At 43.7% G+C, this 20,559-nt stretch overlaps 1 protein-coding gene across 1 annotated transcript in view; it reads right to left on the bottom strand.

Annotated features, from left to right (window-relative positions):
• luzp1 (leucine zipper protein 1) overlaps positions 1-20,559 on the bottom strand; it is a 66,505-nt gene that overhangs the window by 5,873 nt on the left and 40,073 nt on the right. Inside the window, exons 3-7 of the mRNA XM_080750090.1 lie at positions 12,194-12,627; positions 8,351-10,622; positions 7,571-7,795; positions 6,815-7,191; positions 6,000-6,173 (exon numbers count right to left, since the gene is read on the bottom strand). Coding sequence (XP_080606216.1) covers positions 6,000-6,173; positions 6,815-7,191; positions 7,571-7,795; positions 8,351-10,622; positions 12,194-12,325 — 3,180 coding nt within the window. The 5' untranslated portion in view covers positions 12,326-12,627. The remainder of the gene's footprint in view (positions 1-5,999; positions 6,174-6,814; positions 7,192-7,570; positions 7,796-8,350; positions 10,623-12,193; positions 12,628-20,559) is intronic.

Genomic DNA, 20,559 nt, shown 5'->3' with positions numbered 1-20,559 from the left:
ACCATTCACTTTGGTTTAGTGGAACTAAAACGAGGCCATCAAGGTCAGACGAAAGCCACTAATCCAAAGAAGACCATAATAATACCATGACTATCACCTATGAAGAGGTGTCACTCTTTCTGTGATAAAGGGTCAAACAAATCACAACCAAAATAATTTACACATGAGGTAAAAATAAAGAAAGCTAATCAATAAGCTATCAGTTTGTCTAAGTCGTTCTGGGGCACTTAAAGGAATTGGGAGTGTTGTCTCTTCCCTAAATGAGTATTGATCGACTTTCTGCTCACGATTTTAGTCCGCTCTTCTCTCAGCACATATAGGGACAAGCAGACATGACAGAGAGAAATCTAGGGCCGCGGTTTGAGGAATGTAGGTCAACGACCATCACAAATAAAATACATTTCCTCCTGTGCTCAATCCAAGCACTTATATACGTTAACTTGAAATCCCCTCCATGCTGAATGAGAAGCATTAAAATCTGTAAGTTTCATGTCCTACCTAACGTATTTTGAAAACCACGGTCTCCCATGTTGAACACCAAAATCCTGCTCTTCCGAGCGAAAATCCCTGCTTGGCCAAGGAAGCGCTCATGAGCTTCAAGTAGTACTACTTGTCAATGTCAGACACCAGGGTCTAAATTTCTCAATGGAAATATCACGTCCAACCACCGTAAATGTACTAGTTACATTTTATTAACATGCTCTACCATACAAATTGATCAAAATAACATTGTATTTTATTAAAATAATTTACGGATTACAGCTTTAATGGAGAAATACATCGCCAAGACAAATTGCACAATATTAGCTGTCAGAAGCAATATCCTATTCTGATATGAATCGTCTAGCCGTGTTGTGTTGTCTGTTGTAATAAACCACAGCCTTTAGTACACAGTAAAATCACGAGTCTTCATTTAACTTGCAGAGTGTACAAATGGAACCAAATGGACCCTTACACCTACACCGTAGGTCAAAGGTCATCCAGACACAGAGCAGTATAGAAAAGCAATGAGGAGGTCGTCAATGTGATTTGGAGTAATTGATCCCATTCCCGACCTTCATCTACAAGCTTCTCATAATAGGGCTCAATGCTGTCAACCTTTGACTCTGCAATCACTGGATCATCTATATTCTCCCATCATTCTGACAACATAATTTAAAACCTATTGGAAATGCAGGTTGTGCTCCCAACTTAAATATTATGTTGAAATTCCAAACAGGCAAAAGAAAAACACTGAGCCCGGTTGCCAATGTTGTATGGCCAACGCAGTTCGCTTAAAATGTTTAAATACCGAATTGTAGTCTAATGATAATTACATTACGATTCAGTGACCCTGAAGTTTGGATGATAACTGTATATAACAAACCATGTATGGTGAGCTTAAGACAGCAGAAACCCTGAGCATAATGGCAGAAGGAATTCAAGAAATAACAACAAGCTGGCCCCGTTCTTGATCTCACAGCTGGTTTAGCACTTCAGAGCCAATCCAGGGCCCAGTTCCTGGGAAATAGTCCATAGTCCATCTCTGATCAAGGCTATCTAGCATGATGAGAGATGAGGACAGGATGAGAAAAGTAGACTAATGAACTGGGGGTTTTGTGCGTGTGCGTGTGTGTGACTAATGCACTGGGCTGAGGTTAAGACCATGTGGTAGACTTGACTCAGGTAGTGACCCTGACAACACTCTTCAAATAGATGACTTCTAATCAGTTTGCTCAGGTCAGATGGGGAGATGACAGATCAAACAAAAGGGGTGGGGGGAGACAGTGGCTCAGAAGGTGGAACGGCCGCTTGGGAATCGGAAGATTCCCGGTTTGATCCCTGACTCGATCATCCTGGGCTAGTGTAGAAGTGTCCTTGAGCAAGACACTTCACCCATAACTGCACCCAATGAGCATGGTTTCTTCCACTGCTGGTGTGTGAACTTCTGTGAACGGCTTTGTTCTACAACACAACCATGACCCTGTGACCCCAGGTCACTTCTTCAAAAGGCAGGGATCAACCACAAAGGAGAACCAAACAACAAAACAACATCATAGTGTGCTAAAATGCAAAGCAACATGCTGAAAGAACTTATTTTTTTGTGAAACCATGGCCCCGTTGTTTTAATTGGCTACTGTCCTCCCTTTGCCTGGGTGGATGTGACATGCACCCGCTTATAACCGGTTTGTCTGCTATAGCTAGCTATCCCACCAAAGTGTGCAGTTTGGAAACAAAACTATCCTATCCAGCAAGGTTTGCCACACTTACCTACCTCAATCCCTTGCTGTCTGCACGCCTGCCTAGTCGCCCAGTGATGAGAAAACTCACAGCGATGGTGACAAGGTTTGTGAAATATTCTGGTGCAAAAGAGAGTAGAGGCCTCAGAATTCAACCAGCGAATTCATTGTCGGGGGAAGCGAAAATGGATATAAACAATGAAACAGCAAAGATAACTGTAACAGAGAGTACACATGGTAAAGATATGTTTTAAGTGTGTAGGTTGGAAAATACATTACAAATATTCCAGAAAACCTTTCTGTAATCCGTTCTTCTTTTTCCGATGGGGCACGGCAAAATACAACAAACACATTTATGGGGTGCCTGGTGGCTCCACTAGTAGTGCACAGACGACATGCTCCTGGGGAACGGGAGGACCTTGGTCTTGTCTTGCATGGCTCTCCTCTGTCTGCCCTTAGTCTCTCTACACTCTCATAAATAAAAAATGCCAAAAATAAATCTCATGTACTAAAAAAAAACACACACACACACACACACACACTCTTATGACATCTTTGTCAATTTGTCAAACATGACAAAATATGATGGATGACGGCAGATAGGAGACTGTGTGTGTGTGTGTGTGTGTGTGTGTGTGTGTGTGTGTGTGTGTGTGTGTGTGTGTGTGTGTGTGTGTGTGTGTGTGTGTGTGTGTCCATGTCCATGAAATCAATCTTCATGACCGTTAACGTCTAGTATATTTTCAGAAGAAAAGACAAGGATAACTACCCAGAGGCCTCTAGTCTAGCCTAGTTTGTCAAAGTGACAGAGTGACATGTTATTGTAGCTATGGGCTCGCAGTTTGTTAGTGTTTCTACAGCCACATGTCAGTACACTGTACACCAATAGACAAGTGAGTTATTGCTGTTGCTAGTTTGTAATTTCCACCTCATCTTTCTGATGTCTTGTTTAACCTTTCGTTCCCAACGAGAAGAGACAGGACACAGACATCTATCTGTATGTACAGTATGCATGTATGTATAAACGGACTGTACGTATGTACATACAGACAGTATATAGGTATGTCATGTATGCATAGCATAGCATAGCATGCATGCATGTATGCATGCAGGTATTTATGTATGTATACGTATACGTACTGTATGTATAGCATGTAAGAGATTGGCTGAGATCGGCTCACCAGTCTCTCCTGGTTGTGCCCAAAACTCAGTACAAGACCAGAGGTGACTGAGCCTTCTCTGTGCTTTTAACGCCTTTAGGATGCTATGATACAGCTTGGTTACAAATGTAAACAGCTTGGGTTCATATTTTGAAGCCTTGGTAATGTCCATAAATATCTTGCGAATGGCCTGCAAATTGCAGGAATGTCCAAGCCAAGAGCTAAGGCATTGGCTAAATTCTGTTCAGTGTCTGTGATAATTGGCAGTCGCCATATGGAGGAGGCGATGTTTCATGTACCAGTAATCTGTATCCCAAAATACTTGTTGTTGAGTTTCTCAAGTGTATGCATCTACTATTGTTTGTGTTCAAGAATGTCTTGTTTGAACGCATAATAAATGTGTGTAGTGAACACTGTTGTTTATAATGTTTTACATAATGGTTTATTTAGCTTTCATGAATTGAATTCTTGTTTTTGCAAATGTTGCTTTGTGATATTGGGCTATAATAAACTGTAAACTGAACTATACAGTGCATGTAGACTATACATGGTTCAAACCCACATGCACACTGTTGACATCCACAAACACATGATTAACGTATACACACACAAGGACCCCCCCCCCCCCCCCCCCCAAAAAAAAAGTACTTATTTGTATTATGTAATCACAGGTCTTTTAAATGGCTTAAGTTAATTTAAAAAAAGGATTAAAGAAAACAAATTTTGAAAGGTGTCATTAGTTTTAGTGTATGGGATACGTAAACTTTAGCGCTCTATACCTCAGAAACAGTTTGAACCCAAATGGAACCATGTAATTTCACGCTTGACACATGTTCCACACACCACAAACTCACACAGAGGTAGAGACAACCCCAGCACGTGCACACACACGCGCGCGCACACACACACACACACACACACACACACACACACACACACACAGAGGTGAACCTTTGAACAATATAACCATCTTCAATTATGTGAGTGTGTGTGTGTGTGGAATAGCAATGTAGCTTGGCAGAGCCACAGACAGTGAAGTGCTGGCATACTGAAATACAAGCAAGCTATTTTCTTCTACTTGAGGTTTTCCTAACCTTCTTTTCCCCCCGTTGAGGTTCTGTTTTTTTCTTGTTTTCTTTTTTTTTTTATCCTCCATCTCTCTCTATTTTCTGTTCCACCCTTTTCTCTTTGTGCTTACTGGGCCAACAGGAGTGAGCGGGGCCTACAGAAGTGCTGTGCTAAGCTTGAAGTCCCAAAGCCTGGCGTCAGGAGAGAGACAAAACACACACACACACACACACACACACACACACACACACACACACACACGCACACACACGCACACGCGTTGAGCTCTGCTGCAGAATGGACAAGTCTGGAGCTACGTACGGTAGGCCAGGCCCTGTGGCTGTGCTTTTAGGGAGCAGGGAGTATTTGCTGGTCCCAGGAGAGGGGAAATTACTTTTACTGCTCAACCCAGCAGATTGCTGCTCAGACGTGTGTCTTGTTATGCGATACTTCGACATGCAGGCTGGGCAGGCCGATGGTTGAATCAGCGGCCCGTCGATTCTCAGATGGTCTCCCTATTCAGCCATGGCCACCCAAGACTCTTCAAGACTAGATGAAACCGTTTGCGTGGGACCAATAATGCCTTCAATCCTACAGCATTTTGCTTTTGCCTGGTGGAGAGAGCACTGTGAGAGTTAGCCTTGTGCCTGAGCTCAGCTCATGTTGCATACCTTGTCTGGTGCCAGACGTGTTCGAGAGATTTACAGTAAAAAAAGAAAAAAGGGAACAACCCCCCCCCCCCCCCCCCCCCCCAACACACATGCACGCACACACACAAAACCCCTGCCACTTACTTACACAGATTGTTTTTTTTACTACAAAGGGAGGAATGGAACTTTAAGTATTTGTTTGAAGCTTACAAATTATCTGCTATTGCTGTCCAAGCTCCAGATGTGATATTTCAAGACGAAACGTTTGACATCCAACATAAACAAAACCTCATGAAAATATATGTCGAACATCGACGCTAGGAAATATTCATCATATTAATAGTGCCAGATCCTTGTACTATGTATCTTTCCTTGCCAAGTTTTAATGACGACCATGTTTTGCACATGGTGGGCTATTCTCAGACGACAGAGAGGAAAAGGAATTTTCACTCCTTGCTTCTGTTGGTGCTTACTTTGTCAGAATATTGTTCATTACTCACACTCAAAAGGACAGAATACCTGGCATTATGTCTGGCACATGTTGCCAAACCTGGAAACTGTTCTTTCAGTTTCTTTCTGTCTGAAGATGCAAAAACTCTTTCATCTTCAAGTCAGGTAAGAGCACAATAGGGAAAGAAAGCAAGCAAATATTTAACACAGGTGTCACACCAAATGTGTTCCCTTTTCAACGAGAAGAGACAGGACACAGACATCTATCTGTATGTCAAAGCATTTGAGCCGAGGTAAGTAAACTATTTGAGATTGTTACATGTTTCTACCTTCATGAGAACGTATGTACCAGACTACCAGTATACATTATTTTATTCTCCAATTCAAATAAATAAAATAGAAAGCCAATAGTGAAAAATAAAAGCTTTTAATGTGTAAAGGCTACAGCTTACCATAGGCTGAGTGTATGAACGTCCCCAGGACTGCGAGCTGACAGGATCATGGGGTATAGATCTTCCCAGGGGCCCTGCCTCCGTGTTGGGGGACTGGCATGTCTTGCTCCGGCGGCTCCCTGGTTCCTGGACCTCTCTGGTGGTGACCACACTGTTGATCCTACGCATGTACATCTGGAATAGAAATCGATGGCTTAACATAACGAGGAGGCAACATTAGCCGTTGTCTTTTTCGCATCCATTCCCCCATGGTTTCATATTTTACTTGCACATAGCCGTTGATTTATTCAGACAAATAAAACCGTCTTCTTTCTTGATTCTACAATTTATACTAATTTACATCATATAAATTGAACAGCATTTTACTGCATAGTATTATTTACCAATTTCCTCACACTGCAGTCATTCAGTCACTTGCTCACCTCCTTGACTATTTCCCTTAAAACAAGTAACTCGCTGGCCTCCTTTAAAACGGCTTTCAGGTGGTCAGAGGCGTAGTCATCATTTTTCCCTGGTGAAAAGTGAGTTCCCCCCCCCCCCTCCATCACCCCCCCCCCCCCTTTTGCCTCCTGCACCAAACATATACGTTAATTATTTATTTTTATCAAATGCAACGAATATTGCCATGTTCTGTAAATTGAGTGCCAAGGACTTCCAATGGAATCAAGACTGTAAAAGGACTTATTGGGATGTTCCTATTGGACAGAATGCTTTTAGCTGTACCAGTGCTGTGCTGCATGTTTTTTAAATGTGTCCACTGTACATGTGTGTAAATTCATTGTGCCAATAAAATAAATCAAATCAAATCAAATCACCTCGGCAGGGGATGGCTTGGCTCCTTTCTGTGCAGCAAGGCTCCCACCACCCCCCATCCCGCTGTTCAGCGTCTCCTCCGTGTCGAGCACGGTGGTCGCGCGGTACGCCCTCCACGTGGTCGTGGCTTCGGCCTCGTCCTCATCATCCTCGTCCATCATCATCCTCGGCTCTCCTCTTCCTCGCGCTCCCGTCTCGTCAGCCGGCGCTGCCGCCCGGTTCTTCCAGGTGCTCCTCACGGTGACGTTCCTCGTCTCCGGGAAGTTGTCATCCTGGGAATGTGGGCCGTATGTCTGGCTCCTCCAGCTGGTGACCGTGGTGGTGCTGCTGCTGCTGCTGCTCTCGAAGCCCGACTCGGTGTCGTTGTTGAAGTCTGGGGCTGTCACGATTACAAATTTAAGTTGAAGATTAATTGTCACACAAAATATTCACTTATTGTAACGACTTAAATTTTAACATTGGAACATATGAATACAATTTTAATTTCTATTTGGTTTTTAGGCTTCATAATCACGAATTGCCCAGGGCAGATATGAATAATAAACTACAAGTAACTAAAACATACAAAGAAATTACTGATACATTTATTAATATTACACTTTTATTATACTTGTTGTAAGCTTGTAGATTTGCCATTTCTGCTATTTTTGGAAAATGTTTCTACTTAAACTGATTATGACGATTATGCAAAACAACTGCGATTATCTCAAATAATTTGCGATTAGGCGATTATTATGTAACAATTGTGACAGGCCTACCCGTGTCTGGGGACTGCAAGCTGAAGCTCCTGCGCTGGGAGCAGAGGTGGCTGGCGGTGGTGGTCTCCATGCATCTCTCGTGCAGGCCCAGTGACACCGGGGAGGTGTCCTCTTGGTCCTCGGGTCCGCAGTCCTGGTCCTGGCAGGAGCGCAGGGTGATCCCGCTCTTGGGGATGGAGATCTCATAAGGGATGGAGATGCTGCCGCGGTGCTCAGTGCTGGGGCCTGGCAGTAAGCCAAAACAAATCACACTTTAGTATTTGATACGGTACACATGTCATAATGTGTGTCACATAATTAAATCAATTCCATTTAAAAACTGTTGTTTTTATCGTTTCATTGGGGAAAAAAATCTGTTTGCCATTTCATCACAACCACTAGCTATTCTGCTTGCATAACCCTTTAGCTATATTTACCGTAGAAACTAAATTAACAGTTCATAATTAATATAGTAAGAATGAATATATTGTGAATTGATTAAGTCTTAGTCTAAGTAAACATTTTTATTGAAAACATTTCCACCATTCCATTTTCTTTTAATTTAATGTGTTTCGGGCCGCACATGACCTTCATCAAAGCAAAGTGAAAAGAAAAAGTTCTCAAGGAGCCAATACTACGCTCTCCATTAATGTCTCTACACCAATTTCTTCACCGGAAATAGCTGATCTGCAAGCCCACTGTGAACTTGTAGATCAGCTATGTTCTGCAAATGTTCCTCTCAGAATAGGGTAACGGTAAAGATCTAGCTGAAGTACAGGGTTAAAAGCATCATAACGTTACCTATCAGAATGTTACTCGTGGAGGTGTGTCGCTCTTTGACTGACGTTGGTTCACTGGACAGGCTGTTGCTGCGGCTGCTGCTTCTGGAGGAGCTCGGGTCATTGGGATAGATGGTTATACTACTGGTCATCTTATTGCTGGTGGTCAGGATAGGTTTGGTGGAGATTTTCGGTTTACCGTTGGCGGCATAAGGTTCTGACATCATCACTTCCTTCCTGTCAGTCTCGACGATGGCAGGCTTGATGATGGCCTTTGATCTTAACGCTTCGCGCGGACTGCACACGCGTCGGATCTCAATCCCGGATGCTGTATAAGTGGGCTCCTGGACCTGGAGGCCTCCCTCGGCCAATAGCGGCCTGCTGTGGAGCTCTTCATCAAAGGAGCTCCTGGATGAGGAACCCTCTGAATTTGAGTCATGAACACATGAGTATCTGGGATTCTTGGGGGTTGTAGTCCTACTGCTTACAGGTGTAGTTGTCACCTCAGTCACAGGTTCCGGTTCTGATGGCCTTGATCCAGTGGATTCTGTCTCAGAAGCAGACGAATGACCTTCTGACACTTGGTCACTAGGCAACAGTGGAGTGACATGGGATCTGTAGGCTTTGTAGGAACCATTGGCTTTGGAGAGGCTGCAGACAGAGACGGGGATGGGGACTGAGTCCTGGACCGGGTCCAGTGATTCCTGATCTGATGCAGATGCTGTTTCCTTCTCCAGTCCAGAAATGCTGTTGATGTTGCCAGAGCTCTCAGGCATTATGTCAGAGTGGTTTGACTCACTATCGCTACCGACATACAACTTCGAAACCTTTTCCATTTTGCTCTTTTTGGTTTCTCCGTCACTCTGCTTCTGACCTGTCCGCCATGGCTTCTGGTCGTTAGCTGCTGGTGGGTAGCGACTAAGGACAGACATTTTCTTATCATTAGAAGACACACTGACAGGGGTGTGAGAGGCTCCCCTTGTCTTCTCCTCTGCTCCTTTGCCCTTGTCTCTCACTCCATTATCAGACGTGGTTTTGGGTGTCCTTCTGCTCTTGTGAGCAGGACTGAGGGCTCTCCTGACAGATTTGGGAGAGCTCTCTTCAGAGTGACTCAGTTCTTTGCTCCTCAGCTTGGTTTCTCTCTTATGCTGAGGAGACAGCTCCCTGTTCTTGTGCTTGGGAGAACTCGGCTCCGAGATGGCGGCGGCACTTCGGTATTTGGGCTTCTCCTGTCTGAAACCTACTGACACGATTTCTTCGTTCTCAGCTTTGCCATTCTCCAGGACCTTAGCTGCGTTATTCGGGCAAAGGTTGGAACTTCCATTGCCGAGGTTACCCTTTCCATTTCCCCCGATTCCACTGTTCGCACAGAGTTGCGTCTTGAGCTGCTCCACCTGCTCACAAAGTTGACGGGCCCGTGTCCGTTCTGTCTGGAACTTCTCCTGGAGCTCTCCATTCTTGGATTCCGAGTTTTTCAGGTCCTCCTCGACGATCTCCAGCTGTTTGAGGCGGTTCTTCAGCCTCTCCACCTCCTGAGTCAGCTCCTTCACTTTGTTGTCCTCCTCTGGCGTGGAAACTTCCAGGCTGCTGTTCTTCTCATTCTCAGATTTGTTCCTCAGGCCGACAACATCGTCAGTCAGTTTGAGGTAGTCAAGGCTCTTTTTGCGTCCGGTCAGCTTGCTGGTGAGGAGGCCGGTGGATGACAATTCATCCTCGATCCGTGACCTCATGAAGTCTGCATGGCCAGTGTCAGCTGTGGTGCTGAGGCGGTTCTTATGACGCTCCAGTTTTTCCCTAAGCTTCATGATGATCTTCTCGTCCTCCATCTGTTTCTCCAGCAGTCTCTTGCGTTCATACACAAACGTCTGGGTGAACCCTTTGAGCTTCTCCAGCTCTCCGGCCAAGGCCTGCTCTGCCCTGTCCAGCTTAACCTCTGACCCCTCCACTTCCTTCAAACGGGCCTTGAGGGCGTCTAACTCAGATGAGAGCTTCTTGGTCAAGTTCTTCTCCTCGTTGAGACTAAGGCACAGCTGGCCACAGTCAGACTTGCTCTTCCCAAAAGCCTCCTCTAGTTTCTCCAGTTCCGCCATCCTCCGCTGGAGGCGCTCAATCTCAGCCTTCAGCTCCATGGTAAGGCTCTCCTCCTCTTCTAGCTTCTCCCTTACTGTGCGGCAGAGATCCTCAGCCTTGCGCACCTCCTCGTCCTTGCCCTGAATCTTGAGGAGGCGTTTCCTTAGAGCCTCCACATCTGCAAGCAGGGAGGAGTTGCTGCCTTCCGCTTGGATGATCTTGTCCTGCAAGGGAGAGAGTTGATCACTGATCAATAATTGATTTCCTTATTTATCAATAAATTACAGCTCCTTTTCTGTGTGGAGTTTGCATGATGTGTCCCCTAGGGTAGGTACCCTCACAAAAAACATGCCATAGGCCTAATCCTGGTCTCTATACTGCCTCCCCCTGGCCTACCGGAGCACCTGATGGAGGGGAAAGGAACTGGTTGGAATAGCGTGTTTCCTAAACCCACCAGGCTTGAGTTAAGATCCGCCTCGCCGAAACGCCCCTCTCAATAATCTTAAAGGAGTAGTTCACCACTTGTCTCAACCTGTCTTATAGGTCCTCACTAATGTTCATAATAAAATAGCACAATTATTTTCTATTCAGTCTGGGTCTCATAGGAGAGCTGTCAAATCCTTCTACCGGTGACATCATCGTTTGACAAAAAAGAATTAAATATTTTTGAAAAAAAAATATTTAGATTTTTATTATCACGAGAACAATGGCTTCCACTTTAACATTGCAAATTTATCAGGAATGGAAAGCCTGCAGTTTCTATTAGCTTGCATTTCCCATTGATGATGTCACCGGTAGAAGGATTTGACCCACCCACAGCTCTCCTATGAGACTCAAACTGAGTAGAAAAAAATTGTGATATTTTATCATGAACATTAGTGAGGACCTATTATATGAAGATAGGTTGAAAAGTGGTGGAGTGCCCCTTTAAGTATGAAAGTGCATATGAACGTTAGACTTAGTGCTCTTAGTGCAAAGCAATACTGTACCTACTACCTACCGATCCATTACAAAAATATACATAGCATAATACGCCCAAAGCCATATCCAAACTATAACAATTTAACTGATAATCAGTAAGAGTTTTTATTTTGAGCACTGACAAATTAATAGCTTTCTCAGTACAGTTACAGAGTTTTCCCTTTTTAAAGCACAGTACAAAGTAAGTTTCAATTTTTTTAAGCACATTTTATTTTAATAGCTGTGCATTGTGCAAATGTAGGCTTTTCTCAAGTTTTAAGATAGTCTTCATGCCTTTACTAGGTCTGACTTTATCCACCCTCCATGTGTCCGTTAAGGATTTCAGCCACTCCTGGAAGTTCTCGCGTTTCCGTGAAGCGGGTCTTAACTCAAGCCTGGTGGGTTTAAGAAACACGCGTTGGAATAACGTGTTCCTTCCATGTGCTATGTCCAACTGCGGAAACTCCCCTCTTTCGGTAGAAAAGAAGTGGCTTGGACTACTCATGCATGGATTACATTAGACAATTGACACTGGGTGAAAAAAATGGGTTACAAAAATCGTGGGATATAAATGTAAGTAAAAATGTATTACACCTCATTCCTTCTCTCCTTGACTTACAGTATACATAACAGTCCACACACACACACACACACACACACACACACACACACACACACACACACACACACACACACACACACACACACACACACACACACACACACACACACACACACACACACACACTTCCGTCACACTGTATCCCAACATAAGTATTCTTAATATCAATACAAATTAAAATGGAATAAAAGGTTAGATATTGCAAATAGTGACCTGTAGGTCAAGCAGCTCATCTTCAGACTTCTGCAGCTTGTTGGTGGCTTCCTCCAGTTCGTCCAACCTTCGCCCCAGACTCTGCAGCTTGTGCCGCAGGTGGCGATTCGTCATGTCCTTGTGATCAGACATGGCTGCACAGTTCTTTGTGGTATGTCAGGTTCACTGTTGCTCTCAACTGGGTGACGTTATTTGATGACAATGTTTCGAGAGCTCCACATTTGTGTGGCAGTGATAGTGGCAGTACTTTGACTTCTGTTTAGTGCTTTATGGTAGCCCAGGTGATAGCCGGTTTCAATGGGACAGGAGGTGGTGGGGGTGGGGAGTGCCCCTTTTCTTTCCCGCCAAGGCACTCCTCAGCTTCCTCTTTCCTGGTTGTAGTTTTAAGGGCTTGCGTATCCCTCAGGGTGGTGTTCAGCACCAGCATCCGTCATCTGCAGGAGAAAAAGAGCAAACAATGATTTTCAGTAATTGGCACTGGATCGTCAACGGCAGCTTTTTGAATTGTTGCGCTGCTCCGCGTTTTTGAGTTTCTGGGTAAGCAGAAACCTCCGCATTGATACAAGGAGCAATCGGGGAGAAAAAGACTACAGTAAAAGAAATGTTGAATAAGTGTTGCAAAAACTGCAGTAACATTGCATGAAGTTTGCCGAGGTGTTGAAAAAGTCCTGAGAACAGCAAAAGAAGGAAGAATGCAGTGAGCGAGTGGGAAAAGAGAGGGAGAAAGAGACAGTAATAAACCCTTTTGCAAATCCCGCCCCATTCTGCCCTGTTACTATGATGGGACATTAACCCTGGGCAGATTGTTTTTATAGTGGAAGTGGATGGGATTTTTTTTCCCTTCATAGCCTCATTACAGCTATATAAAGTACCAAAGGAAAAACACCTAGGTGATATTAATAAAAAGGGAAGACAAAGGTACAGTAGTTACATTGCAAAACAGGGGATTTACCCGAAAATATATGTTTTAATTTGTTTAATCCCAGTGGGACAGAATCCTCTTTGCAGATTATTTTATAGTGGTAGTGGATGGGAATTTTTTTCCCTTCATAGCCTCATTACAGCTATATAAAGTACCACAAAAAACACATCTACGTGATATTAATAAAAAGGGAAGAAAAAGGTACAGTAATTACATAGCAAAACAGTAGTTTTCCCCCGAAAAATAAATGTTTTAATTAGTTTAATCCTCTGGATCAGAGATAGAAAGAGAAGCGCATTGCATCTTGGGTACTAGGAAGAGGACAGAGAGAATGTTTCTCCTCACATAATAGGCTGGCTTTTCGTAATTCTGCCCATTTAAATTATATGTACCCAATCGTGACTCTTAGACCATTGATAAGGTACATGTGAACTAGTTTGTTGAAGCTTATTCGTTATGATGAGCGAGATCGCTTGACGCTTGCCGTCGCTATCACCGTACCGGCCGATCTCCGTGTCGCGCACTGCGGACAGTTCTTGAAAGACGCATTCAACATTCTCCACTGCACAAACTCCACCCCCGATAGCAAAAAGTGAATGTTTTTTTCTGGTTGGCCAGTCAGGGAGTCTCAGGGACCAATCAGAAGGCTGACAAACGGTCTATTGATTGCACACTGTTAGTAGCAGAGCTGCACACTCAGCATATGGTTTTAAAGTTCCACCCTAGCAACACAAACCTTAAAGCTACAATCCTTAAGTTTCTTGTCCTGGGATTTCAAACCCAGGTCTCCTGCATGGGAGACCAAACTACTGCTCTTCCAAGGTGGAGATACTGTGCATATGAGCTTCAGGTAGTAGTACTTGTCAACAAGTAGGTGTCCTACCAAACGTCAAATTTCTCGATGGAACAGTAGGGAGACCACCTCCAACCACTGCAGATGTGCTAGTTATTAAGATACTCTATACAGATTGATTAAATACAAATGTATTAATTCAAATAAGTTCCGGATTGCCGCTTTAAGGGAGAGACAGAATTGGCCTAAATGAAGAACATGTCCAAAGTTTGCATACATTCACATTTGATACTTGCACTCATTGACATACACACATACATACACCTAAATAAGTGGTAGATCAGATATTAGCACACATTTGCATGTCACATGTGTATGTGTTCTGTGGATGTACTGTGAAACTAATTCCTGACCAGAGGAGAATCATTTAAATTAAATTGTTCTCCTCTGATTGAGACTAGAAATGAGTTTCAGCCTTTTTCAGACAGATGTCAATAATGTCCCAAAGTCTATGGAAATAACGTTAATGACGTTACTATATGCCGGGTCAGAAGAATCAGCACAACAGACAGGCTTACACTAATACATAATGTCTATGTTTGGGTGCCTTGTGTTTCACCTTGTGAAACATCATGTGCTGCTTCCGTCTGAGTAAGTGGATACACACACACACACACGCACTCACACGCACACGCACACCTCCCTGCTGAGTTGCGTTCAGCATCCCAGCATTGATTTCTCACTGCCTCCCTTTTTCTGCTGACAGCAGCATATCTCAATGGCATTGGCTCTCCGTTCGCATGCCCCCTCCCCTCTGTCTTCTACACACACATGTGCATGTGCAGTCCTCCTTGCCATGGCAACGGTCACATCATTGTCACAGCATCACAGCACAACACCATTCATGATCTCTTGGGGTGAGGGGGGGGGGGGGCAGTATAAGGATGCCAAAGCCTTGTGACGGCTCTGTTGTTTTGATACTACACCAACCTGTGCAGCTCTGAATCACATACTGGAGTTATCACAACCAATCTGTCAACTGCAAAAATTCAAATTATGTTATGTCCATACTTCTTCAAGCATACTTGACTGAGTAACAAAAGAAAATCGCATGACTATTTCATTGTCAAATCTGACAAACATAAAAGCACCACAAAGAACATTCTCGGGAAATTACTCAAGCTCATACATTGTCTGAGGACAATTAATGGACTCTGAGGACAGCCGTGGAACACCAGCGTTTTTCTGACAGTGGCAGAGAAGAAATAACTGATGGTGAACAACAGTGGATGAATGTGCTACTATAGTTCTCGTTATGAGGCAAACCTCTACCCTCTGTAGGTCCAGCAAGCCTCTGTAAGATGGGAACACAGATCATTAGCACCCATGTGCGCGCAAGCGGCCACGCACAGTCGCGCACGCACACACGCGCACACGCACACACACACACACACACACACACACACACACACACACACACACACACACACACAGAGTCCTATAAGCAGTCCTATTAGCATCTAGATGCATCGACCCTTCTGTGCGCCTGTCTCATGAATGATTCAGGTAACCAGGTTTTTCCTGCTCTACCATCTAGTGGCGTCTACTCTACACAGTAAAATCCTCAGTGTTAATTTAACTCTGAGATTGCAAAAAAAGGGTCAAGTTTTCCACTCTAACATTGAGGATTTAGTGTGTAGATCTGATTCTGCTCACTTCTTCAATCATTGGCATCATTCTTCAAACCACAACCTTCCCCCACCGACTGACTGAACATCGATCTGCGTAGTGGTGGCGGAGGTGGGGGTGGTTGGGGTAAGGGGCAAGAAACATCTGCACACATCATCACTTATCGACCCCCCCCAGACAACGAGCTGCCCTTCCACCCCTTCCCCTTTCTTTCTTTCTTTACCACGATGTACCATATACCACTGCCTTCTCTAAAGCAGGGGTCTTTCAACGTTTTCAGGACCCCTTAGTTGAGAGAGAGAGATGAAGCAGGGACCCCCACAGCCTGTTAATAGATTCCATATAGTTTCATCTTTTGACAGCACAATCATCATCAGTGTATTTTGCAATCATGTAAATTTGTGTTTTCAGATATTTAACCACTTGAACCGTCAATACTTAAAACACTTGACCTTTCACTCGTCTGCTAGTCTTTTTTCCCCTCTACACCAAAGCTAGCTGAAAATAGCCAATCTACGAGGCATTGTGAGCTTGTAGATCTGTTATTTTTGGCTAATGTTCTCCGAATATGGACGCTAGGGTTCAAGTGGTTAATATAAAAAAGGAGAAAAAAGATTTGGAGGCCCCCCTATAGTAACTCCTCCTAGGGGTCCTGGACCCCCTGTTGAAGACCCCTGATCTAAAGCTACATGGCAGTACACACAAACGCTACAGCTGTTTGCAGACAGTTCTTCAACATCACAGTAAATGCACTCAGTTGCAAAAAGATCACTCTGTGCCCTTTAGCTGTGAAGTAATAACACTCCCACTTAATTTAGTTCATCTTTTCATTGCATGGACTCTGTACGTACATGTTTGGAAAATGCCCCGGTCTAATGCAAGGTACAGCTTGAACAGGATACTTCAGCATGGATTCATACTTTTCTTGGGTAAAAAAGAAAAAAGTCACTCTGCCCACAATTAATTAAAAGTCTTGTTGAACACCAAAGCAATAAGCTTCCAGAGTCAGTATGGCAATGATTATTTAATAAAAAAAAAATACAACATACAATGTGAAATCAAAGTGCTTTGCTCTTGTGTTTTAATTATTTTCTACTTTCATGAGGTCTGGTGGTTTGTGTTCGTCTTGGGGAGTGCATGACTTAAGCAAAACAGGGTTTAAAAGAAGAGTGGAACAACAACAACAACAAAAAAGACTAAGAATGTTTGAGTTGCACAGTGCAAAAAGAAACTGCTTGCCTAGCTGTCCGGTTGGGAGCCAAAACACCTTAGTCAATAAAATAATTTTGTCTTACTGTAGCTTTGCCCAGCTGTTGCTTGTTATGTGAGGCATAAGCCAACGTTTTCTCTGTTGTCTGTCTCTCATAAAGCTATGGTGGTCTGCGTAGTCCGAACAGACAAACCTAAACCTGTCTCGTCTGATCCTAGGCCAGGACTGCGTTCAGTGAAGCAAAATGCTTTTTAAACAGTCAAATATGTCCATAACAAGCAGAGTGGGCTCGCTGGCTTGAGACATTTTAATAAGTTCAATTCTGTTCTTTATGACAGACCTTGAAGTTGTGCTCTGGGGAAAACAAGGTATCTATCATGCTATACTGATCAGCTCCTGCCCTACAAGCCCCATGGCTCGCAAAGGCTTACTTATACTGAGGAAAAATAAGTACCTGATTTTAACCACTTAATAAACCCTCAGTTGACTGAGGTTCGCATGGGATCTATACTTGGCCCTCCTTTTTCCCTATACACCAAAATCTCTTTGCCAAAAATATCTACAAATTTACAACGCGTTGACAACAACATGACACGTTGTGTTGTTGCGACCGTTAGGTCGCAAGTCGCAAGTTACTATGAAAACCTCCACCGGCTGTCTGTCAGTCAGTCAGTCCCTCCGTCTGTCCATCACGTCACGTCACGTCACGTCACACTTTTGGCCCTACTCTTATCTCCGGCACCGTTGCCCCTATTCATGCCAAACTTTGCACACACACTCCTTAGCTGGCAAACCACAACCTCCGCCCCTGATTTCTCACATGCCCCTCAGCACCACCATGAGGTTGCTTTTTGCAGACAACATTAATTAAGACAAAAACTAAGAAAATAAGAAAAGGGATGAAGTGGGGGAAGTTGGAGAGAGTGGAGAGGTTGAGAGTGGAGGTAGTGCACAGGGAAATGGGAGAGGGGAGGGCAGGTATGAACTATGAAGTAAGAGAATTTGGTCAGTATAGGGTGGAATGTCCAATGGCAGTAGAAGACAGTAAACAGTAAAATCCTATGAATTTAACTGTGAGAGTGTAAGAATTGACCAAAGTGGACCCATAAGGGTCTACGTTCTACTCTCTGAGTTCTTCTATCTCTGAGTTCTTCTCAGGTTATACACTTAACATAAAGGACTTTTGTTTCATCTACAAACTACCATTGTGCCCATCAAGCGAAGTGTCCTACACTGAAAACCTACCTCAACACCAAAGCATGATCTTTATAATGTGTCTAAAATGTAGCCTAACTTTAAGCACACACACACACACACACACGCATTATGGTTTAAACCCACAAAGCGGTGATGATATAAAACGCACATCCTTTGCTCAGAAAGTCACTCAGTCACTCATTGATAGTGCTGCAGGGGGACGTTTAACCATATGATGTTTCTTCATAACAATTGTTTTTAACTCATTGACTGGCAAGGCCCGAGTTTCCTGAGTTATTACAGTAGTCCCAGGCTGCCAGAGCCCGAGTTTCCCGAGTTGGAAGCCATTTTGAAAAAAAAAAAAAAAAAAAATCTTTTTTTCAAAATATTTTTTTATAAAAAAAAATCTAAAAATGCCTCAAATGTATTAGGCATGATCGCAATTGTGAAATTGCATGTGTAGCCCCATAACAAACAAACACATCTTTCAAAATGTCAAAAATGGCTGTTTTGTCTGACTTTGAAGGCTTGTAACTCATGAATGCCTGAACGGATTTCCAAGCGGATTTTTTTGTTTGAAAGCTGTTAAAAATGGCATATATGGTGCATGGGCGTGCACGATCCGTGCACTAAAAATTGATCCGTGCACTAGAAATCTAGGATAGTGGCAGTCTGGTACTTGGGGGCCATCTTGAAATGGCATTCAATGAGTTAAGAAGGTGAGGAATTGTTTAACCAAGAAAAGCTTTGAAAGAGAGGTGGAGGGAGTTGGAATCGGGAAGGAAGGGGAAATCCCTCTAAGTCAAACGCCGATAAGGCAAACGCAAATGTACTGCCCGGGTCTCCTACCGTAGTGATCTTCTGCCGTCTCGTTAAGGAAACAGAGTAGCCTCCTTATTTTTAGCAATACAATGGTTATATGTCACAGTTATTGTCCACGACATTGCAAGCGGCGCAAAGGCCAGCGGACCTTGGTCCTGCTCTTCGCGCCCGGGCGCGAGTGCCCGCGAAGAGCGGGCCAGGGCCGCGTGGCCGGCGGAGCGCCGCGCGAGTTACGTAGCCGTGGTGAATGCAATCGTTATATTTATGCCCAGGCCGTAAGGCCTGGGCAAGCGCACGATAAACGCATGAATGGAATGAAACACGATGCAGGTGAGCTCACATTTCACCATAACAAAAGGAGTAAAAAAAAAAAAAAAGGAGTTTGGCTTATCAGCGTTTGCCTTATCGGCGTTTGGCTTATCAGGACGTGCCCGGGAAGGAAGTAGGGAGGGAGAGGGTGGTGGAGGTAACTGCGACCAAATCATTCATCATTCAGTTCATTCCTTTGCTTTGTTTGTCAATTACCGAAAATCTGAAGGGGGCAGTGGGTGGGGAAGGCTGACCCAACCATGCACATTCCTCATGCTGGGTGGACCGGGCACTGCCTAGGCAGGGTCAATGCCCAGCCTGTTCCTATAGTCCAGTGGTTGTCAACCCTTTTCCTATCAAGGTCCATTATTTATTCAGCCACTTGAGCTATGGACCACCATTTGATGAGATTTAGCCTCTCGGACCCAAAAAGTAGGATATTTTGTTGTTGTTGGATAAGATTTTGTCCACAATTCCATGCTGTATTGATGTGGTACCATAGAGACAACAGGCAAACGTTTATCAAAATAACAATTCTTCTCCATTCTCTAGTGTAGAATAAAATTAATGCAAAAGATTTACAATAATTTAACTATTGCGTAAAGAAAATGGGCATTTTACACTGTCAAGAGGTCCATTTTGTTACCAACTCTCCATCATTTAACTGGGAACCACCTGGAACCCCCTCAAGGACTACTGGTGGTACCCAGACCACTGGTTGAGAACCACTGCTATAGTCAAATCACTGCCTCAATTCCTGCTCCTCCTGCCTCAAACCAGGAGGTAGGCCTGGCTGATATGAACAAAAATCTATCACAATATCGATCTTGACTGAGGGCACCTAAGCTGCTAACCCAACGCCCGAAGACAGAAAAGGCCAAATAAAATCTTACAAAAAAATATATATAGTATAGTGATGTCACTCCTGTTTGATTGGAAAATAATATTGTCTAATCAAAAAAAGGGACAAAAAAACTTCGATTTAACTTGATGAACAAGAAAGATTAACAAAAAACAGGTTTACTTTAGACCTAGAACAAAAGTGTGTTGCCTATATTGACAACCACAATAATTATAATCCCCCCCCCCCAAAGATTCTCAAAAATAATTTTCTAATACAACTCTATGATAATTCCCCCTAATATCTAGAGCCTCCACTTCCTGAAGTCTGTACAGGGAATTCAAGTTCATCACTTGACCTCTCACTGCCCTTTTTGCCCTCTAATAACCATCTCTTGATAACAGCAGGCATTGAGACCACTGACTGGCAGCAGGAGGTTATGTATGTCGCCAGAGTTAAGAGACAGCCGGTCGCATGGACCTTCAAGGTTCAAGTTCTTTTTTTGTGTCACATACACATACTGTACACATACGTACAATACTGGAAGCGGTATAGGCATCAGTGCATCACGTGCAATTCTTGA

This window comes from Nannobrachium achirus (genome assembly GCF_963921795.1).
Source record: "Nannobrachium achirus genome assembly, chromosome: 20".
Classification (NCBI taxonomy): domain Eukaryota; kingdom Metazoa; phylum Chordata; class Actinopteri; order Myctophiformes; family Myctophidae; genus Nannobrachium; species Nannobrachium achirus.
The sequence above is the reverse complement of the archived record's forward strand: the minus strand, read 5'-3'. Positions and strand labels throughout refer to the sequence as shown.